Source organism: Myotis yumanensis, unplaced genomic scaffold, assembly GCF_028538775.1.
Source record: "Myotis yumanensis isolate MYYU_CA2020_CCGP unplaced genomic scaffold, mMyoYum1.0.hap1 SCAF_3, whole genome shotgun sequence".
Taxonomy (NCBI): domain Eukaryota; kingdom Metazoa; phylum Chordata; class Mammalia; order Chiroptera; family Vespertilionidae; genus Myotis; species Myotis yumanensis.
This window is the reverse complement of record NW_027223754.1, coordinates 111,079,958-111,103,503: the sequence shown is the minus strand read 5'-3', so window position 1 is coordinate 111,103,503 and position 23,546 is coordinate 111,079,958. Positions and strand designations below refer to the sequence as shown.

General features: G+C 43.7%; 1 protein-coding gene across 1 annotated transcript in view; it reads left to right on the top strand.

Moving 5' to 3' along the window:
• Positions 1-459: 459 nt before the first annotated feature.
• The window catches only part of ZMYM5 (zinc finger MYM-type containing 5), a 60,317-nt gene continuing 37,230 nt past the window's right edge, over positions 460-23,546 (top strand). Inside the window, exons 1-6 of the mRNA XM_070408742.1 lie at positions 460-1,163; positions 1,285-1,403; positions 1,490-1,697; positions 2,324-2,396; positions 7,605-8,102; positions 8,343-8,436. Of these exons, the coding sequence (XP_070264843.1) occupies positions 460-1,163; positions 1,285-1,403; positions 1,490-1,697; positions 2,324-2,396; positions 7,605-8,102; positions 8,343-8,436 (1,696 nt within the window). The remainder of the gene's footprint in view (positions 1,164-1,284; positions 1,404-1,489; positions 1,698-2,323; positions 2,397-7,604; positions 8,103-8,342; positions 8,437-23,546) is intronic.

The window sequence follows — 23,546 nt, the reverse complement described above, 5'->3', positions numbered from 1 at the left end:
AGAGAACGGTGAGCAAGGCAGTACTTCAGAAAATACATGACATGTGGCTACTTAACCTAACAATTTAAAGTTTCTGACAGCCCTTACTTTAAATCTACAGAGCTTTTCTCTACCAACTTAACTTACCTTTGCATTTACAGGTGCTTAACACAAGAAGGATGACTAGAATTTAAAACAGTAATGAAAATGTTGGAATTACGTTTTGTTGCTTCATTTATTTCCAACCAATAATTGAGGGCTGGTAATAAAATATTGGTGACATTAGCAATGTCCATGAAATATAGCACTGTGTATACAAGAAACCTAGGACTCTCATCAACCTATGAACATGCTTTTGTCTTAGATGATTTGCGTCTGTTAACTCAATAAACCTGTCTTTATCCTAAGTACTCAGAAGTAATCAATTGGGGCTCAATCTGTTTTTTACTTAGTGTTATCTGTGTTTCAAGACATGACCAAATGGTGTTTGACCAACTTCCATTAAATCCCACTCGGCCGCTAGGGGGAGACGCAGGCGGGCGGCGGCGGCACCCAGAGACCCGCAGCGGGACCGGCTCCAGTGGCGTCCCCAGGGCCTCCATCTTGGCCTTGGGGAAGGGAGCGGTGTCTGGGTCTCCTTGCCGTCTCCAGTCCCTGGGCCCCACACGGGCGCTGGGAGCAGGCTGTCCCTTGGCCGAATGGCACAGCGCGGCGCAGCGGAGTCAGCCCGGGGACACGTCGCCCAGTCCCACAGACCCGGTTCCGAGTGGTCCCGACAAGATGGAGGACGCCGTCTCCTCCCGCAGCCATGACGGGCGGTGGCGGTGCTCCTCACGGGATGAGGCGCGGGTGGACGTGCGTCCGCCCCAGATCGCTCAGGGACGCCTTCGCCCGTCGCCCGATCCGTTGGCCCGGGGCTACTCCTGCCCGTTGCCCCGCACGGGGCCTCCAGCCTCCAGGATTTGGACACGAGGGCGTAGGGGACATCGAGGCAGCGTCCCTCCCCGGGCAAAATGCTGGGAACCGCCGCGGCGGACTGGACGCCCGGGCCGAGCGAGGGCAAGCGGTCCGGTCTCAGTGTCCCGGACTCTCCGGACACAGCAACTTCCTGCCCATAGTCCAGGGACCGAGCTCTTGGCCACGAGGCGGCAAAACACGGTCAGGGGACAGGCCCGACCGACCAGGTGGGGGCGGGGCAAGTAGGCAGGAGACCGCCGGGCGGGCTGGCGGGGAAGCGAAGGCCGAGGGTGGGACCGATGCATGATGGACAGCCTCACGGGCCATCCCTTCTTGGGATTCCTGAAGGAAGGCCGATGTAGCCAATGGACGCGCCCTGGGCCGGACCTCCACTGCAGCCATTGGGAGCCTGGGAGGCAGGGCCTGCCCCGGCCTGGCTGCGCTGTCGCCGCCTCCCGCTCTCAGAGGTAACCCGGCGACTGCCTGGAGTGGGCTGGTGCGTTTGCCCTGGGGAGTGGGTCGGGGAGGGGGAGCCGCAGCCAGAACCGGTGAGGCTCGTCTCCGGGGTCTTTGCATTCCTGGCCCGCCGACAGCCTCCAGAGGCTGAGATGGGCGAGGGAGGCCTTCGGAGCCTCTCACCGGCCCGGGACTAACCTCTGCGGCGCGGCTGCTGTCGCCACTGGGCGTCGGGCCCAGGGGACTAGTCGGGTTCCCGTGCGGCCTAAGGGCTGCGGGCTCGCGGGCGAGGCCAGGCGGGGCAGGTGAGGACGCCGGGCAGTGACGCCACTGGCATTTTCCTTTCTGTCGGGGGAGCGGTTGGGGAGGGGCGCCGGGTCCTCCCTCTCTCCCCGGGCTGCTCCAGAGCTTGGGGTCCCCAGTTTTGTGGGCGACGTTCCGCGTCCGCTCCAGGGCCTGCTCTGCGCTCCCCTTCAGGTCTTAATGGGGCGCAATCTCGTGGCGGACGGGACGGGGATGGGTCGCAAGGCTCGGACCCAGGGCAAACGCTCGGGACCAATGTGGGAGATTTCAGCTCTGTGGCGACGCCTGCAGCCCCTACCCGGGCGCCCGGAGTGATGCGGGTGGGTCCGTTTGGGAGGTAATGCCATTATTCCATTTCCCTTGCTGGCGTCAAAGCAACGTTTGCCCCGCTCGCGTCCTTTGAGCTGGCCGGGTGCCTCCCCCCCATTCTGTACTTTGAGGGAACAGACGCCGCTCCGTCTGGTGGTGCAATACCAGTTTTTAAATTCTGGTTTCCCTGCTTCACTGAGGATGGGGAAGGCAAAAGAGCCCTGAACGCCTTTCTTCTATGTCCCTCTGCAGGGTAGGAATTATACAGCGTCCAGGTTGGCTGTAACTAAACTGTTTTTCATCTTTTCTCTCCTTCTAGGACCAGGAATTACTTTCTGGCCAATCTGGTGACGCTTTGGCAGAAATTAAGAAGGAAAATATCCCCCTTAAGAGTAATTTAACCCTGCTTTTCTGTTTCATACATTGAGTGCAATAGTACAATGTTGTTCTGTGTGATTTATCTTTCTGTTACCTTGAAGGCAAAAAGCTGATTGCTTGGATGGACCCTGTCACCAAAGCCCTGCCAGGCAAACACCTGGGAAAGTGCTGGGAGTGAGTGCCATTGATGCTTAAATACCACTGATATTCTCTAAAGTTCCAAAATAGGACTTAAAGGTAGTTAGTTCTATTTTACAGGTTTTGTATTTAATATTTTTTTCTTTCCAATGAATACAAACATTTATTTTTGTTTACTGTTGGATTAACAAAATCTGACTCTCCTATTTTATTTTAAAGTTCATGTAAAGACTATTTTTTGTATGTGTCTGTCTTTCATTTGAGGAAAATGTATTTTTATGTACCCTTCTGGTTCCCAATCAGCATTACATCAGGAGGTAGATAGTCTAGTTGTCACAGTACATAGTTCCGAGCTCGACCACTGAATTGATAGGGACCACCAGATCCTTCCATTATGAAATGAATGTTTTTTCCTTGTTACCAGAAAGTAATCTACTTGGTGTTCATTTTTTTAAAAAATACTTTTATTAATTTCAGAAAGGAAGGGAGAGGGAGAGTGGGAAAGGAAGGGAATGGAAAGGCACAGGTGTACTCCGAGGAGGTAGAATGCCTTTTTGCAACTTTCAAAAAGCACATTTTAAAAAACTATGACACCAAGATATACATTTAAAAATTATTAAAATGGCAAGTTTTATGTTTTATATATACATTTATATATAATTGTTATGTACATTTTTTAGACATAATGCTGTTGCATACTTAATAGACTACTATACACTGAAAGCATAACTTTTATTTGCACTGGGAAGCCAAAAATATTGTGATATTTGCTTTATTGCAGTGGTGTGTAACTGAACCCTCAATATCTCCAAGGCATGCCTATAAAAACAACTATGAGATGAGATGTTACTATAAGTAACTAAGTATAATTGGGCAAAGTGCATATATATATATATGCTTGTGTTAGTTTTTATCTTTACCCATAAGTAGACATCCTGTTAACTTTGCAAGGGGTTTATCCATTACTAGAGATTTGTATTTGAATCCTGCTTCAGTTTCTTCCTTTTTGTATAGTGGTAGTAAAATTTTGTATCAACCTTCTCTGTGTAGATTTTTCTTTGATTTTACATTAATTTTCATTGTATCATACAAAACTAAATTCAGTTAAACATTAATTTGTAGATGAATGAGATACCATAAGTTATGAAAATGTTTAAGATTAATTAGACAATTGTTGAAATCCTAGGATATAGGCCAAAGATTTGTCTAAATACTGTCTCATGCACAATGGTTTAACATTGTTTGCAGTCTTTCATATGGTCCAGGCATGTTCAGTTATTTCAATAAAAACCTTGGAGTCAGCCCTGACTGGTTTGGCTCGGTGGATAGAGCGTTGGCCTACGGACTGAAGGATCCCAGGTTCGATTCCAGTCAGGGGCATGTGCCTTGGTTCTGGGCGCGCCCCCAGTAGGGGAGTAGGGGGGTGCAGGAGACAGATGATTGATGTTTCTAGCTCTCTATCCCTCTCCCTTCCTCTCTGTAAAAAAATCAATAAAACATTAAAAAACAAACAAACAAAAAACCCTTGGAGTCATATATTATCCCCATTTAGTTTACAGTTTAGAAAACTAAAACTCAGTGTCACTGCTAATTATTAAATCCATAATGTTTTCTGTTTTTGAATAATATTTTAGAAATAGTAGAAACTTTTCTGTAGTCTTATGTTTATGGAATTAAGAAACTGTTAGATGGTTAAATTAAATACACAATGGCTTTTAGTAGTGGTTAACTTTTTTATTATCTGGGATTTTGAAAATAGGTGAATACTTAAACTTTTTTCCTTTTTTAAAATATATTTTTATTGCCGAACCGGTTTGGCTCAGTGGATAGAGCGTCTGCCTGCGGACTGGAGGGTCCCAGGTTCGATTCCGGTCAAGGGCATGTACCTTGGTTGCGGGCACATCCCCACTGGGGGGCGTGCAGGAGGCAGCTGGTCGATCTCTCTCGTTGATGTTTCTAATTTCTAACTCTCTATCCCTCTCCCTTCTTCTCTGTAAAAAATCAATAAAATATATTAAAAAAAATATATATATATATATTTTTATTGATTTCAGAGAGGAAAAGAGAGGGGAGGTAGAAACATTAATGATGAAAGAGAATCATTGATCGGCTGCCTCCTGCATGCCCCCTCCTGGGGATCGAGCTGGCAACCCCGGGCATGTCCCCTTGACCGGAATTGAACCTGAGACCCTTCAGTCCACAGGCTGACGCTCTATCCACTGAGCCAAACCAGCTAGGGCTTAAACTTTTTTCAGAGGTAGGTGACTGCAGTGAGCTGAACATAAGGAAAGAATGTCCTTTGTATTTTCATTGAGAAGATTGAGGTAGGTCCTAGGACATAGCAGCCACAAGAGTCTACTGTGCAATTGACTATAGCTCTTTTCCAGAAATTGTTCTTTTCTGTTTTACATTTATTCAAATGAAGAAAGGACTGAGAGGGTTCGTATATAACAGTTCTTATATTTCATAACTCAGTTGAGGCTAAATTATTGCCTCTTGCCTTTGAAAATCAACCATATACTAAGTTTACTGAAGAAGTGTTGACCATGATCCCAATTTTTGTGTTTATTTTGTAACCCTTCTATACTGGTCTCTTAGATTCATTATTTCTGCATCTTTGAAATAGACTTATTTGAATGTTAACTTTTTTTTAAATGAACTAGTTCATTGTAATAAAAGAGAAGTGATTTTAAAAAATTGTTTTATATATTAATTGCATATAACATAATGGTTATGAGATAGATTCTGGAGTCAGATTTCTTGGATTTGAATCCTGACTCTATCCTTCTCAGGATTGGAGACTTGGACAGGCCATGTGGATTCCTTATCTTCTGAGTCTTAAGTTTCCTAATGGGTAAAGTGGGAAAAAAAGAATAGTTCCTACCTTATGTAAGCATTAACTAAATATATTATTAACATAGCACCTATTACATAACTATAACTATTATCAGTTAAATTACTTGGGAGAATTTTAGAATAGAAATGTTACTTAGCATTTCAATATGAGATGTTTAAACACCCATACAGTTCCCACCTCCTTCACTCTCGAGTTTCTAGCTAAGAAAATTGAGGCTAGCATGGATAAACTTAACTAAGTTTTCCATCTATCATTTCTACACTAATATATATTCCAGTTATGCCTACTTTTTTCCCTCTGGCCTTTGAAATAGAGGTGATTTCTATTCAAGATCAATTTCACTGCCACCTGTGCACATATCCACATCACATCTAACTTGCAAGAGCCTCGCTTTATTGATTATTCACTTCTCCAGATTCTTTTTTTTTTAATCCTCACCCGAGAATTGAGGGTATTTTTTATTTTCTTTTTGTTTTTAAGAGGGTATTTTTTCCATTGACTTTTGGAGTGAGTAGAAGGGTGGGGAGTGGAGGAGAAAGAGAGAACCATCAAGGTAAAAGAGACACATTGACTATTTGCCATCCATGGCGCCCAGTCAGGACCCGGGATCGAACCTGGGACTTTTTGGTCCTCTGGTCCACTGAGCAAAACCAGCTAAGGCCAGATTCTTTCCTTTATCATACCCAAGTGCGTAGTAGGTACAAAGAAGTGTTTTTGAATATAACAGAGTGGTTAAGAATTTGGAGTCTGGAATTAAAGTCCTATTTGAGCTTATCAAAAACAATTTAGTTAGCTTATCTTTCCTGATCTGTAAAATTGATTAAATTATGTCTATACAGTGGGGCTTTGACTTACGAGTTTAATTCGTTCGAGACCAAGCTCGTTAAGGAGCTTGTTAACTCAAATTACTCTATCAACTCAATTCAAAAAATCGTCTGAGAGACAGCTGGTATCTCAAAAAACTTGTTAGTCGGGACACTCGTAAGTCAAGGCCCCCCTGTATCATAGGGTTTATAGAATTATACATAGAAAACACAGCATGATGTTTGAAGATTACTGCACAAAAGGGCAAAAGTGATTCAGAAAGATTTAATCATATAGTTATATTGGAAGTAGAGAATTTGAAAAAATGACAAAAGACTAGGGAAATAGGGATTGGACAATGACAGTCATTTTAGCAGATAGTATACATAGTAGATTGATTATATTTGGAGTGTGGATTATTAGTACTTGATAAATTATTTTATTGCTGTTTTCAGTTCTTTTTTAAAAATATATATTTTTATTGATTTCAGAGAGGAACGGAGAGGGAGAGAGAGAAACATCAATGATGAGAGAGAATCATTGATCAGCTGCCTCCTGCATGCCCTATACTGGGGATCAAGCCTGTAACCCGGTCATGTGCCCTGAACAGCAATTGAACTGTGACCTCATGGTTCATAGAGCAACGCTCATCATTGAGTCACGCTGGACAGGCGTTACTGTTTTTTATTTCAAAGGAAGACAGGTATTTTTTTCCCTATAAAGGGTGAATAGGTAATTGAGTACAGAAGGTCCTCAAAAATGTTTCATTATGAGGTCAACCAAAGGACTTGTATGCATGCATATAAGCATAAGCGATGGATGCAGACAACAGGAGGTGAGGTGAGGGCAAGACTGGGGGGATGAGGGGATAATGGGGCGATAAAGACATTTGTAATAGCTTAATAAAACATTTAAAAAATGTTTCATTATAAGATTGATGAGATGCTGTAGGAACCAACTGTTGTTTATATCCTATGGTTATATCAATTAGCCTATGGTAAAATTGGTTTCCTTAAATGTTTTGCTTAAGGTAACAGAACCTATTGATGCTAAAGAAGGATTACTCTTAGTTGAGTAGATGTTCTTTTAAGATTTGACTTTGGTTGGTGGTCACACAGTACAATATACAGATCTTGTAGCATAAAACCCCACACCTGAAACCTATATGATCATGTTTACCAATGTCACCCCAGTAAATTTAATTAAAAACAACATTTTTTAGGGACTACTAAAAATTGTATAAATTTTATCGAACTGTGAAGAAGTAAGCATTAATGGAAGAGGATAAACAGAATGGTGACCAATTTTTTTCCCTAAATGTTAGATTAAAATCACATAAGAATAGAATTAAAAATTTCATTTGTGCTAGTTCTTGCAATAATAATATACTATAACTTTTTTTTTCTTTTTCTGTCTCTTACAGGTTGTTGTTGTTTTTTTTGTCATAGACACATGTTCAGTGGGAGAATTGGACTTGACTGAACAGACTTCTGTGTTATTAGGGAGTAAAGCCATGGCAACTAGTCTCACGGACGTAGGAAATTCATTTGGTCATCCAACTAGTACTTTAGTTAATAGATCGAGAAACTCATCGGTGCAAGACGATGATGATGATGTTGTGTTTATTGAATCTAAACATCCTCCTTCGACTTCTTCAGCAATAGTTGATCAAAAAAATTTTATATTTGCTTCATCAAGAAATGAAAAACTACAAGGAAATGATTCCCTAATTCCTTCCTCAAGAGATTTGGCTTCCCAAAAGGGATATATAAGTGAGACTATTATTATTGATGATGAAGAGGACATAGAAACAAATGGAGGGAAAAAGAATTCTTTCAGTTTTATTGAATGGGGACTTCCAGGAACTAAAAGCAGAACCAAAGATGTGGACTTCTCCACTTCCAGTCTTTCAAGAGGAAAGGTAAATGTAGGAATGGGTAATAGTGTTATCACTACAGAATTGACTCTGAAATTCAGATTGCTAGTGTTAACAACCTTAGAAACAGGTATAAGCTCTCTGAATTATGGGCAAGATATGAACTTAATGATTACACTTGTAGCATCACTATAGAATACCAACTTGGGAGATGTCGCTAAAGGACTTCAGCCAAGTAATTTTGGTGTTAATATACAAACATACACCCCATCTTTAACTTCACAGACCAAGACTGCAGTAGGACCTTTTAATCCTGGTAGGATGAATGTGGCAGGAAATGAATTTCAGAAAGGAGGATTTGCGACTCATCATAGTCCTGGTAAGCCATGAGTGATCTACCCCAAGTGAAAACTGTTGGCTGTTATTTTTACAACCCATTTCATTTATATTCTATATGTGAAATATTTTCTTTCTCTTGACTTTCAGGTTATGATAGCATATTTTACTTAATAAAACTGCAGTCTACTTGGTCTGTGATTTTCAGAAATTTAATCTATTATACCTATTGTAGTTTACATCTAAAGTGGTTTAATTGAAAACCTCCATAACCATTACCATTGACCTTGTTTATTAGTGTCTATTTTAATGTAAAAATCATAGAATAAAAAGGTGTGTTGGCCCTGGCCAGCTTGGCTTAGTGGATAGAGCGTCAGCCCACAGACTGAAAGGTTTTGGGTTTGATTCTGGTCAAGGACATGTACCTAGATTACAGACTTCATCCCTGGCCTGTAGGCAACCAAATGATGAGTCCCTCTCACATTGATGTTTCTCTCTCTTTCCCTCCCTCATCCTCCCTTTTACTCTCTGTAAAAATCAATGGAAAAATATCCTTGGGTGAAGATTAACTACAACAAAAAGATGTATTGAACTGAAGGGGAATATAATGTAATATTATGTAGTAATTGACTTATATTTGAGTTATAATTATGTAACTTGAAATTTCAATTTTTGCTTAATGTGTTTATTTTGAGACTGCTTGTCTCTGATTTTCATTTTTAAATCATCATTTTATTGCTTAGTTTTAAAGGTTTCTTGCTTTAATTCAGAGATCTATACTTTTAAAAGTCTTGTTCTGAAAAAATTAAGATATAATGATAGTTTTTTAAAACTTAGCAAATCCTTTTTGTGGCTTTTTCATTGATGTCAGAGAAGAAGGGAGAGAGAGACAGACACCAGTAATGAGAGAGAATCATTGATCAGCTGCCTCCTGCACTGGGAATTGAGCCCGCAATCTGGGCATGTGCACTGACCAGGAATCAAAGCATAACCTCCTTGTTCATAGGTTGAAGCTCACCCACTGATATTTGAGTGTTGATTTTGTTATCTGCCGAATTCATTTATTAAATCTAGTAGTTTTTTTGGTGGCGTCTTTAGGGTTTTCTATGTACAATATCCTGTAATCTGCAAATAATAATAGTTTTACTTCTCCTTTCCAATATGGATGCCTTTTATTTCTTCTTTGTCTGATCACTTTGGCTAGGATTTCTAGTACTATCTTGTAAAGGAATTGTGAAAACAGACATCCCTGTTTTTAGGGGAAATGGTTTTAGTTTTTTCCCATTGAGGATGATGTTTGCTGTAGGTTTGTCATGTATGGCCTTTATCATGTTGAGATATGCTCCCTCTATTTCTGCTTTGCTGAGAGATTTTATTTAAAAAGGGTGTTTGATTTTGTCAAAAGCTTTTCCTGCATCTATTGATATGATCGTGTGATTTTTTTAATTTTTATTTTTTTAAAATATATTTTTATTGATTTTAGAGAGGAAGAGAGAGAGAGAGAGAAACATCAATGATGAGAGAGAATCACTGATCAGTTGCCTCCTGCACTACTGGGGATCAAGCCCGCAACCCAGGCATGTGCCCTTGGCTGGAATCAAACCTGGGACCCTTCTGTCCGCAGGCTGATGCTCTATCCACTGAGCCAAACCAGCTAGGGCTGATCATGTGATTTTTGTCTTTCAGTTTCTTTATGTGATGTATCACATTTATTGATTTGCGAATATTTTTTTTTTAATATATTTTATTGATTTCTTACAGAGAAGAAGGGAGAGGGACAGAGAGTTAGAAACATCGATGAGAGAGAAACATCGACCAGCTGCCTCCTGCACATCTCCCACTGGGGATGTGCCCGCAACCCAGGTACATGCCCTTGGCCGGAATCGAACCTGGGACCTTTCAGTCCGCAGGCCGACGCTCTATCCACTGAGCCAAACCGGTTTTGGCTGATTTGCGAATATTGTACCAGCCTTGCAGACCTGGAAGAAATCCCATTTGGTCATGGTTTATGATCTTTTTAATATAGTGCTGGATCTGTTTTGCTAATATTTTGTTGAGGATTTTAGCATCTAGGTTCATTAGGGATATTGGCCTGTAAATCTCTTTGTAGTCTCTTTATCTGGTTTTGGAATTAGGATAATGCTGGCCTCATAAAAAGAGCTTAGAAGTTTTCCATCCTCATGGATTTTTTTGGAATAGTTTGAGGAGGATAGGTTTTAGTTCCCTTTGAAGGTTTGGTAAAACTCCCCTGTGAAGCAATCCGGACCAGGACTTTTGTTGGCTGGAATTCGTGCACCAGTGGAGTCCCTTGTCCTGGCCTGCGGGATTGGGCTGAAACCGGCTCTCTGACATCCCCTGAGGGGTCACAGGTTGTGAGAGGGCATAGGCCAGGCCAAGGAACCCCACCAATGCACAATCGGGGCTGGAGGGACCACAGGAGAGCTCCAGGATGTGTCCAGCTTGTCTTGCTTAGTCCTGATTGGCTGGCCTGACCCCAGCAGCAAGCTAACCTACTGGTCGAAGCGTCTGCCCCCTGGTGGTCAGTGCACATCATAGCGACTGGTGACAGGTTGACTGCCCCCTGGTGGTCAGTGTACATCATAGCAAGCGGTTGAGTGGCCTTAGTATTGTAGCGAATGACCTAGGACCGTGGTTGGCAAACCGTGGCTTGCGAGCCACATGCGGCTCTTTGGCCCCTTGAGTGTGGCTCTTCCTCAAAATACCACGTGCAGGCACGCACATACAGTGCGATTGAAACTTCGTGGCCCATGCGCAGAAGTCGGTATTTTGTGGAAGAGCCACACTCAAGGGGCCAAAGAGCCGCATGTGGCTCACGAGCCACGGTTTGCCGGCCACTGACCTAGGAGAATGACAGCCGGCACTCAGAGGAATTAGGAAAGTAAAACCTTTCTTACACGGCACTGCTGGTCCAGGGGACTTTGATCCAAAGCCTGAACTGCCAATGTGGGGAGGTTTTTTGTTTTTTTGTTTGTTTTTTGTTTTTAAATACTTCTATTGATTTCAGAGAGGAAGAGAGAGGGAGAGAGAGATAGAAACATTCATGATGAGACAGAATCATTTGATCGGCTTCCTCTTGCATGCCCCCTCCTGGGGACCAAGCCCGCAACCTGGGCAAGTGCCTTTGACCGGGATGGAACCTGGAACCCTTCAGTCCGCAGGCCGATGCTCTATCCACTGAGCCAAACTGGCTGGGCAAATGTGGGGAGGTTTTGATATATATCTTCTTGTGGTCCCCTCAGGGTGGGCTAAGGTCGCGATCTGCTCTAGCTATTTCCTGCTGAAGGGCGGGGGGGGGGGGGGGGGGGGGGGGGGGGGCGACAAAAAGGAGGGTGTAGCATGCCAAGTCTTCATCATTTTCCCCAAGGGGGTCATAATAGTAGTTCGGAGTAACAAGGTCAGAGAAGTTCTCCTCCCGGTACTAGTCTGGGGATCCGGCAACACTCGTATTCAGAAATACCAGTCAGGTCAGTCAGCCGGATCCTCCGCCATCTTAAAGATGATCCGCAGGGGCTTGTTCAGGTCAGAGGTCACCTTCCACTCTGGATGCTTGATTGTCCAGATGCTGGGCTGCTTTCCCCCTGGGAATGGTGGATCCAGGTGTTCGGTCCTGCAACTTTAAGAGCTGAGGGGGTGATTAGTACAACTAGATAAGGTTCCTTCCAGGTTGGCGTATGGGTTCCTTTTTCCAGTATTTTATCCAAACCTGGTCCTCAGGCTTGTGAGGGTGCACAGCTGTTCCTAGAGAGATGGGCAATCAATCAGTAACCCATCTGTGGACTTCAAGGATAGTTTTCCCAAGTCCTTGTAGCTGTTTCTGAATTTCTAAGTTCCCTACTTCCCCAAATCTCCCTTTGGCTGAATTAAGGGAGGGAGTCTGCCATATAGAATTTCAAATGGAGAGAACCCTCCCTGTGCTGCCATTTTTAATCTCCTTATCTTATTTTTTTGAGGTTTTTTTTTTAATGGAATTGCTAAGTCAAAATGTCAGCATATTTTTTTTTAAAAATATATTTTATTGATTTTTTACAGAGAGGAAGGGAGAGAGATAGAGAGTTAGAAACATCGATCAGCTGCCTCCTGCACATCTCCTACTGGGGATGTGCCCGCAACCCAGGTACATGCCCTTGACCGGAATCGAACCTGGGACCTTTCAGTCCGCAGGCCGACGCTCTATCCACTGAGCCAAACCGGTTTTGGCAAAATGTCAGCATATTTTATAAAGCTTTAGATGGTTAATACAAAATTGCTCCCACAAGGAAACTATTACTTTTCTTATAACTGTTGCTTCCATATTGTAAGCTTCCCACAGGGGTAGGAATATTATTTAATGTTTTCTAAACTGTGCTGTCTTTTTTTTTTTTCAAGTATATTTTATTGATTTTTTACAGAGAGGAAGGGAGAGGAATAGAGAGTTAGAAACATGATGAGAGAGAAACATCCATCGATCAGCTGCCTCCTGCATACCCCCTACTGGGGATGTGCCTGCAACCAAGGTACATGCCCTTGACCAGAATCAAACCTGGGACCCTTCAGTCTGCAGGCCGATGCTCTACCAACTGAAAGCAGATTGGAGGCACCTTGTAGCTGCAGGGTCACTGAAACCTTTGAGTGTCTCTCAATGGAGACCTGGAGGCCCTTTTTGCTCTTCTGATTGGTTGTTTTTTGCTTCCTCATATTTCAAATTGTTTATTTGATTCTTGGAATCCTCTACTTACTGTTGAATCCCTGTAAATTATTCTTTTTTTTTTTTTTTTAATATATTTTATTGATTTTCTACAGAGAGCTAGAAACATCGATGAGAGAGAAACATCGATCAGCTGCCTCCTGCACATCTCCCACTGGGGACGTGCCCGCAACCCAGGTACATGCCCCTGACCGGAACCGAACCCAGGACCCCTCAGTCCGCAGGCCGACGCTCTGTCCACCGAGCCAAACCGGTTTCGGCCCTGTAAATTATTCTTTATTTCAGTTAGTGTATGCCTAATTTCTGACTGGTCCTTTTCCTTGTCTTTGGCATTCTCACTAAGATTCTTGAAAGTATCACTAAGTTTCTTAAAGATCACATGAAGATCCTTGAGTAACCGTAACCATGGTTTAGAACTCTGTATTCAGTAATTTGCTTTCTTCCATTTCTTTCATTTGTGACATGTTTCTTTGTCTCTGCATTTTGGCTGCTTCCCTGTGTTTGTTTCTATGTATTGGGTAGAGCTGCCATGTCTCCTGGAATTGGTAGAGTCACCTTGTGTAGTAGGTATCCTTTTGGGTCCAGTGGCTCAGCCACTTCAGTCACCTGAGCTGGGCATTCTAGGTGCATCCCTGTGTGGGCTGTGTGCACAGTCTTGTTGTAGTTAAGACTTGATTGCTGTTGGCCTCATTGAGAGGAACTGACCTCCAGGCTAATTGACTGGAGGACCAGCTTCGACCACAGTGAGAGGGCTGCTGTTCAGGAAATACTGCTATGGAGCAGGACTTGCTTTAGTAGCACTGTGGTGCTCACTGAGTCTACTACCCCTTGAGTGTTTCGCTTGTGGAGGTGTTCCTTATCAGTGATTTAAAAATGTAACAGAAGATCCCTAGCCAGTTTGGCTCTATCCAAGGTTCAGTGGATAGAGTGTCAGCCTGCGGACTGAAGGGTCCTGGGTTTGAGTCTGTTCAAGGGCACATGCCTGGGTTGCAGGCTCAATCCCCATTGAGGGGCGTGTGCAAGAGGCAGCTGATCAATGATTCTCTCTCATCATTGATGTTTCTGTCCCTCTCTACCTCTCTCTTCCTCTCTGAAATCAATAAAAATACACTTCTTAAAAAAGATTCTCTCTTTAAAAAAATGTAACAGAATAAAAAGCACTAAATGACTCAGTTGACATTCATTTTCATTAATGAAAAAATTTTAGACTACATTTAAACTATTTTATTTATCATATGTGGTACAAATTTCTATTATCGATGAAGTATGGATGAATTTACAGCGTTCCAGAGTCCATCCGAAACTCAAGTTTTATTTTGGGGGACAAAAGTTACAGAACCAGATCCTTTGAATAATAACATTTAGTTTAGAAACATAAAAAGAATGTTCACCAAGTCCTCAGGTAAAGACTGATGGCGAAGATATGTTTACAACTTTCTTAAAGATTAGGTCACTTGTTGAAAGGACTGTTCCATTTGTCATTTTTGTTGCTATTTTTCATTCTTTGTTTAACTAAAAAGCTGTCTCATTTTAGTATTATGTAGATTTTGTTTTGCTTGCTGTTAGCATTAGGAAAATGAACCAATTTTGCCAGAACACTTATAGAATAAGATGGCAGCAATTTCATTATTACTGTTATTATTATTATTGTTGTTATTGTTTAGAGTCAAAGCTCCCCCACAGGGTCTTACTGTAGTTGCTATGTGCTTCCTGCTTCTATTAATTGAAGGTTTTCTAGCACAGGAAAGAAAAATAGCCCTAGCTGGTTAAGCTCAGTAGTTAGGTTATTGTCCTGTGTACTGAAGTGTCTCAGGTTGTAGGCTCAATCCCTGGCCCTGTTTGGGGCATGTGTGGGATGCAACCAATCAGTTTGTCTCTTCATATTGATGTTTCTCTCTCTGTTTCCATCTGTCCCTTCCACTCTCTTTAAAAAAAAAAATCAATGGTAAAATATCCTCTGGTGAGGATTTTTTAAAAAGAGCGAGAGCCGAAACCGGTTTGGCTCAGTGGATAGAGCATCAGCCTGCGGACTGAGAGGTCCCAGGTTCGATTCCGGTCAAGGGCATGTACCTGGGTTGCGGGCATATCCCCGGTGGGGGATGTGCAAGAGGCAGCTGATCGATGTTTCTCTCGCATCGATGTTTCTAACTCTCTATCTCTCTCCCTTCCTCTCTGTGAAAAATCAATAAAAATATATTTTTTAAAAAAAGAGCGAGAGAAAGAAATATAATAGGAAGATAAGGATCTTTGGAGTTCAATCATATTTATAGGCTGAAATTTCATATAAAATTGTGGTGATGAATAAAGTACACATAACACTAGGTGTCCATCTTGTAAATATAGGCTTATGTACATTAGTGTCAACCTGTGAGTCATTTAATCCTTTCATTAGCCTTTTCTATCTTTTTAAAACATATTTTTCTTTTTTTACATTTTTTAATTAAAGATTACATTTAATATTCTCTTGTATTAGTTTCAGGTTGACAGCATAGTGGTTAGACATTTATATAATTTACAAAGTATTACCTTTCCCCCTCACCTCCCAATAATTCAGGTGTCCACCTGGCACCATACATAATTATTACAATGTTGTAGACTATATTCCTTACACTCTACTTTATATCCCCATGACTGTTTTGTAACTACAGATTTTTACTTGTTAATTCCTTTACCTTTTCATCAGTCCCCGTCTCCTCTCCCCTCTGACAACCATCAGTCTGTTCTCTGTATTTACGAGTCTATTTCTATCTGGTTTGTTCATCTATTTTATATTTTGTTCCTTAGAGTCTACATATAAGTGAAATCATATTTGTCTTTATCAGACTTTTTTCAGTTAGCATAACACCCTATAGGTTCATCCATGCTTTCACAAATGTGTAGGTTTCGTTCTTTTTTATGGCTGAATAATATTCCAATATATATATATACTAGGGGCCCGGTGCACGAAATTCGTGCACGGGGAAGGAGGGGTCCCTCAGCCCGATCTGCACCCTCTCCAATCTGGGAGCCCTCAGGGGATGTCCTACTGACGGCTTAGACCTGCTCCCCATGGTGCTCTGCTCTCTGCGGACCTGCCTGCTTGACGCCACCGTAGGCCTGGTGTCTGCTCTCTGTAGGGGCCTGCCTGTCCTTCGCCGCTGGGGTCAGGGGCAAGCAGCGCCCTGCTGTCTTCTCTCTGGCTCGCCACCGCAGGGGCAAGCAGGGCCCTGGTGTCTGCTCTCTGTGGGGGCCCTGCAAGGGACTGCTTGCCCCTCGTTGCCACGGCCAGTGGCAAGCAGGGCCCTGCTGTCTGCTCACTTGCTGCAGGGGACATTCCCGCCCCCTTCCTGGCCGCTTGGGTGTGCGCCAGCTTGGAGTGCCTGGGTCCTAGGGATGTTCCCACTCCAACCCCAGCCGCTTGGCACCTGCAAGCTTAGGCCGGACATTCCGGACTTCGGCCGCTCAGGGCCTATGCACAGGCCTACAGGCTCAGAGCGGCCTGGCTCCAGAGGACGCCTGTCCCTGTGACAGGGCTGTGGCCAGTTTCCCCTCCTGCTCCCAGCCACTCCTGCTGGGTTTCCCTCCCACTCCCAGGCACCTTGGCGGGTTTCCCTCCCGCTCCCGGGCGCCGTGGCGGGTTTCCCCTCCCTCTCCCGGGCGCCGTGGCGGGTTTCCCCTCCTGCTCCCAGGGCTGTGGTGGGTTTCGCCTCCCGCTCCCGGGCGCTGTGGCGGGTTTCCCCTCCCGCTCATGGGCACTGCCCATTCCCCTCCGAGCCACTGCCCCTCCTTGCAGCCGCTGTAGCTGGGCTTGCCCTCCCACCTCCCACCTCCCACCTGCCACCTCCCACCTCCCACCTCTGCAGCCTTGGGTCCGTTTCTGTCCTCGAGGCCTCTACTTAGCTTTCTTCTGTACCTCTTGGCCTCCATGTTGTCCTCAGTCTTCCCTCGCAACTGGTATATGCAAATTAACCGCCATTTTTAGCTTCTATAATTGAAACATTGTATCTTTTGGAGCTGTTGCTTCAGGAGCTCAGAGCCAGGTGGCAGCAGGCGGGGAACCTTGGCTTCCTCCGTCACTGGAGCAAGCAAGCCTCCTGTTCCGCTTCCAGCTGCCTGGCTGCCGGCGGCCATCTTGGCTGACAGTTAATTTGCATAGGATATACTGATTAGCCAATGGGAAGGGTAGCGGTCGTACGCCAATTACCATGTTTCTCTTTTATTAGTGTAGATGTGTGTATATATATATACATATATATATATATATATGTATATATATATATACCATCACTTTTTTATCTACTTGTCTATTGAGTGGCACTTGGGTTGCTTCCATATCTTGGCTATTTGTAAATAATGCTATAATTAACATAAGGGTGCATATATTCTTTTGAATTAGTGTTTGGGTTTTTTTCCCCCAGATATATACCCAGAAATGGAATTGCTGGATCATAAGGCAGTTCCATTTTTAATATTTTGAGCAGCCTCCATACTATTTTCCATGGTGGGTGCACCAATCTGCGTTCCTACCAACAGTGCACAAGGTTCCCTTTTCTCCACATTTGCACCTACCCTTGCTGTTTGTCAGTTTATTGATGTGTTGTTTGTTGATTTATTGATGGTAGACATTTTGACAGGTGTGAAGTGATATCTCATATTGGTTTCTTGGTTCTTACTTTTTTTAAAGTATATTTTTATTGATGTCAGAGAGGAAGGGAGAGGGAAAGAGAGATAGAAACAGTAATGATGAGAGAATCGTTGATTGGCTGCCTCCTACACGCCCCCTACTTGGCAGTGAGCCCACCACCCAGGAATGTGTCCTTGACTGAAATTGAACCTGGGACCCTTCAGTTCATAGGCTGACGCTCTATCTGCTAAGGCTGCTTGTTCTTACTTTTATTAGCATCAGTTTTGTGCAGAATTAACTCCCAGACTATAAGTTTATATTTCTTCAGTTTCTTTTTTTAAAATCATTTTTTAATTTTTCAATTACAGTTCACACATAATATTATGTTAATTTCAGGTGTACCACCAGTGATTAGACATTACAAAACTTATTAGGTTATCATCCCCCAAAAATCTCATACCCACCTGACACCATGCATAGCTCTTAGAATATTATTCCCTACTAGAGGCCCGGTGCACAAAAATTTGTGCACTCGGGGCGGGGGATGGGGGGTCCCCCAGCCCGGCCTGTGCCCTCTTGCAGTCTGGGACCCCTCGGGAGATAACGACCTGCTGGCTTAGGCCTGCTCCCGGGTGGCAGAGGGCAGGCCCAATCCCTAGGTGCAGCCCCTGGTCAGGCTCAGAGCAGGGCCGACTGGGGAGTTGGGGCGCTGCCCAGTCATGCACAGAGCAGGGCGGATCGGGAGGTTGCGATGTCACCCTCAGCCACCCTCAGGGTAGGACGGATTGGAGGGTTGGGGCACCACCCCCTGTCACACTCAAGGCAGGGTCGATGGGGTGGTTGCGGCACCACCCCCTGTCACGCACAGAGCAGGTCCAATCAGGGGGTTGGGGCACTGTCCCCTGTCACTCACAGAGCAGGGCCAATCAGGAGGTTGGGGCGTTGCCCCCTGTCACTCACAGAGCAGGGCCAATCAGGGGGTTGGGGCGCTGCCCCCTGTCACACACAGAGCAGGGTCAATCGGGGTTGGGGAGCTCCCCCATGTCACGCACAGAGCAGGGCCGATCAGGGGGTGGAGGAGCTCCCCCGTGTCACTCACAGAGTAGGGCCGATAGGGGAGTTGGGGCACTGCCCCCTGTCACACACACAGCAGGGCGGATCAGGGGGTTGAGGCGCTGCACCCTGTCACAATCAGGGCAGGGCCAATGGGGAGGTTATGGCTCTACCCCGTCACACACAGAGCATGGCCCGTGGAGGGGGGTTGGGGCACCACCCACTATCACCCACAGAGCAGGGCCAATCAGGGGGTTGGGGCGCTGCCACTGTCACACTCAGGGCAGGGCCAATGGAGAGGTTATGGCTCTATCCTGTCACACACAGAGCAGGGCTGATCAGGGGGTTGGGGCGCTGCACCCTGTCACACACAAAGCAGGGCCGATCAGGGGATTGGGGAGCTCCCCCCTATCAGGCACAGAGCAGGGCTGATCAGGGGGTTGGGGTGCCTTCCCCTGTCACGAACAGAGCAGGGCGGATAGGGAGGTTGTGGCCCCGCCCCCTGTCACTCACAGAGCCGCAGGGCGATCAGGGGGTTTGGGCGCTTCCCCCTGTCACGCTGATCCTGGTGCCGCGAGCCTCACTGCTCCGCTAATCCTGGTGCCAGGAGGCATATTACCCTTTTACTATATAGAATAGAGGCCTGGTGCATGGCTGGGGGCCGGCTGGTTTGCCCTGAAGGATGTCCTGGATCAGGGTGGGGGTCCCCACTGGGGTGCCTGGCCAGTCTGGCTGAGGGGCTGCTGAGGACTGTTTTCCCGGAAGCGGGTGACTGAAGCTCCCAACCACTGCTCTTTTTCTTTTTTTTTTTTTTTTATTCTGGGCCAACTTTAGCTCTGAGGCCTCGCTGCTGAAAACATCTATACAATGTTGTGGTCGGCTGGCTGAAGGCAGGCTGACTGAAAGCTGGTTTCTGGGGTTTAGTTTAGCTTCTATATTTGCAACATAGTACATAGTTGCTTAGAGTTGCAGCTGAGAGGCCGGCAAGTCTGGCAGGGAACGTTGGAGTCCCCAGTCACTGGAGCAAGCAAGCCTCCCTGCTCGCTTCAGTTCATGGCTGCCAGCCGCCATCTTGGCTGACAGTTAATTTGCATAAGGATATGCTGATTAGCCAATGGGAAGGGTAGCGGTCGTATGCTAATTACCATGTTTCTCTTTTATTAGTGTAGATGCTGTAATTTCCATCCCCATTACTACTAGTACACTATAACTACTCATTTCTACTTCTAAATCCCTTCACCTTTTTTACACATTCCCCAACCACCCTTCCTTCTGGCAACCATCAAAACATTCTCTGTATCTTTGAGTCTGTTTCTTTTCTGCTTGTTAGTTTATTTTGATTTTTAGATTCAATTGATGATACGTATTTATTGTCATTTTATTCATTTTTTTATCTTTTTTCATATATATATATATATGAAATTGATTTCAGAGAGGAATGGATAGGTAAAGAGAGATAGAAACGTCAATGATGAGAGAGAATCATTAATTGGTTGCCTCCTGCACGCCCCCTTCTGGGAATCCAGGCCGTAACCTGGGCATGAGCCCTTGACCGGAATTGAACCTAGGACACTTCACTCCACAGGCCAACGTTCTATCCACTGAGCCAGACCAGCCAGTGATCTTTTTCTTAAGGAAGACCCTTTAACATGTTATGTAATTCTGGTTTGGTGGTGATAAAGTTCTTTAATTTTTTTTTTTGTCTGGAAGTTTTTTTATCTGACCTTCAATTCTAAATGATAGCTTTGCTGGGTAAAGTAATCTTGGCTGCAGGTCCTTGCTTTGAATATTTCTTGCCACTCCCTCTGGCATGCAAAGTTTCTGTTGTGAAATAGACAGTCTTATAAGAGTTCCCGTGTAAGTAACTAACTGCTTTTTTCTTGCTGCTTTTTTTTTTTTTTAATATATATTTTTATTGATTTCAGAGAGGGAATGGAGAGGGAGAGAGAGATGGAAACATCAATGATGAGAGAGTATCATTGATTGGCTGCCTCTTGCTCAGCCCCCCACTGGGCATCAAGCCCGCAACCCAAGCATATGCCCTTGACTGGAATCGAACCCGGGACCCTTCAGTCCACAGGCTGATGCTCTATCCACTGAGCCAAACCAGCTAGGGCTTCTTGCTGCTTTTAAAATTTTCTCTTTGTCTTTAACCTTTGGCATTTTAATTCTTTTTTTTTTTTCTTTTTGATGTTTTGATTGGGTGTTTTTTGCTTCCTCATTTTCCCAATCACTGATTTGATTCTTGGCATCCTCTACTCTGCTGTTGAGTCCTTGTAAATTATTTTTCATTTCAGTTAGTGTATTCTTCAATCTGACTGGTCTTGTTTTATGGTTCATAAGTCTTTTTTAATGCTGTTGAAGTTCTCACTAATTTTCTTGAATTCCTCAGTAAGTTCCTTGATCATCCTTATAACCATTATTTTGAACTCTGGTAGTTTTCTTACTTCCATTTCATTTAGTTGTTTTTCTGGAGATTTCTGCTGTTGTTTCATTTGCGACTTTTCTTTGTGTCTGCATTTTAGCTGCTTCCCTAGGTATGTTTCTATGTGTTAGTTAGAGCTATTATGTCTCCCGGACTTGGTAGAGTGGCCTCTTGTAGTAGGTGTCCTGTGGGGCCCAGTGGCATAGTCTCCTCAGTCACCTAAACTGGGTGCTCCATGTATGCCCCTGTGTCTTCAGTTTCTTTTCTTTTTCTTTTTTTTTTTTTGAAAATATATTTTTATTGATTTTTTACAGAGAGGAAGAGAGAGAGATAGAGAGTTAGAAACATCGATGAGAGAGAAACATCGATCAGCTGCCTCCTGCACATCTCCTACTGGGGATGTGCCCGCAACCCAGGTACATGCCCTTGACCGGAATCGAACCTGGGACCTTTCAGTCCGCAGGCCGACGCTCTATCCACTGAGCCAAACCGGTTCCGGCAAGTTTCTTTTCTTTTTTAAAAAAATATATTTTATTGATTTTTTACAGAAAGGAAGGAAGAGGGATAGAGAGTTAGAAACATCGATCCGCTGCTTCCTGCACACCCCCTACTGGGGATGTGCCCGCAACCAAGGTACATGCTCTTGACCGGAATCGAACCTGGGACCCTTTAGTCCACAGGCCGACGCTCTATCCACTGAGCTCTTGAGTTTCTTATGGGATATATTTTTCTTCTGTGCAAACTCCTCTTCTAATTTAGGAATAATCTGCTCTTTTTCAGTAAGAATCATCTCACTGTGTCAGGAAGAGCTTATGTATTGGTTAATCTGCCGTGAGCTCTGTAAGTTCTGCACTATATCTTGGGGGTCTTTGTTCTCCTGGATGTGGTCACTCACCAGAGAATCTGCATCTAAATCCCTAAGTTCACCATTATGCCCCACATTTTTAACCATGTGCATAAAAATTCAGCACTCTTTTTGGTCCACCAGTCCTGTGTCCAGCTCCTTTGTCCTGGGCACACTTACCAAATCCATCGTTGTAATAATGGAATGGCACAAATTCCTTTTATAAAGTGACATCCTTCAGACACTTGGTTTGTTTTCTAAAATGCATAATCTTGATGGCCTGGGCACTTTCACAAGTGTTCTTAAAATGAACATGAAGATTTGCATGATTTTGTGGTGTTTTCTGGGTCAAGTGAATAGTAAACCATTTTCAGAGTTCATTGTGTGTGGTTTTAGTTAGCATTTCTCTGATGATTAGTAAGTTGAGCATTTTTTCATATGTCTATTGGCCATCTATATGTCCTCTTTGGAGAAGTATCTATTCAGGTCCTCTGCCCCCTGCCCCCCTTTTAAATTAAATATACTTATTTTGTTTTAGAGAGAGAGAGAGAGAGAAACATTGATTTGTTGTTCCAGTTATTTATGCATTCATTGGTTGCTTCTTGTATGTCCTCTGACCTGGGATCTAACCCACAACTTTGGCGTATCAGATGATGCTCTAAACCAGGGATGGGGAACATCTGGCCCACAGGCCATATAAAGTCCTCAAAATCATTTGCTCTAGTCCTGCCAAGGCATTAGGGGTGAGTTAAGTTAAATGCTTGACTGAATATAGCAAGCTAATTTTTAAGTTGATGATTTTGTATGGCCCATGAATGATGTCATAAATATCCAAATGGTCCTTGGCAGAAAAAACATTCCTCACCTCTGCTCTAAACAACTGAGCTACCTACCTGTTCTGGAATGTTTTGTTGTTGTTGTTTTGGTGTTGAGTTGTATGAGTTCTTTATAAATTTAGAATATTAACCCCCTTATCGGAAGTGTCATTGGCAAATATCTTACCCCATTCAGTAGGTTGTCTTTTTGTTTGTTGAGGGTTTCCTTTTCTGTGCAAAAACTTTAGTTTCATATGCTCCCTTTTTTTTCTTTTGTTTCCCTTGCTTAAGGAGATATATCAGAAAAAAATATTACTAAGAGTAGTATCAGAGATTTTATTTCCTATGTTTTCTTTTAGGAGTTATATGGTTTCAAATCTTATATTCAAGTTTTTAACCGATTTTGAGTTTATTCTTGTAAATGGTGTAAGAAGGTGGTCTGGTTTCACTTTTTTGCATATATCTGTCCAATTTTCCAACACCATTTATTGGATAGACTGTTTTTAACCCTTTGTATGTTCTTGCCTCCTTTGTCAAATATTAATTGACCTTATAGGCGTGGGTTTATTTCTGGGCTCTTTATTCTATTGATCGATATGTCTTTATTTTTTTTTCATATTCAAGCATTAACAGTTTTATTTATAGGTATTTTAATGCCTATTCTATGCCAATTTCAAATTTGCGGTCTCATTCTTTTATCTTTTTAAT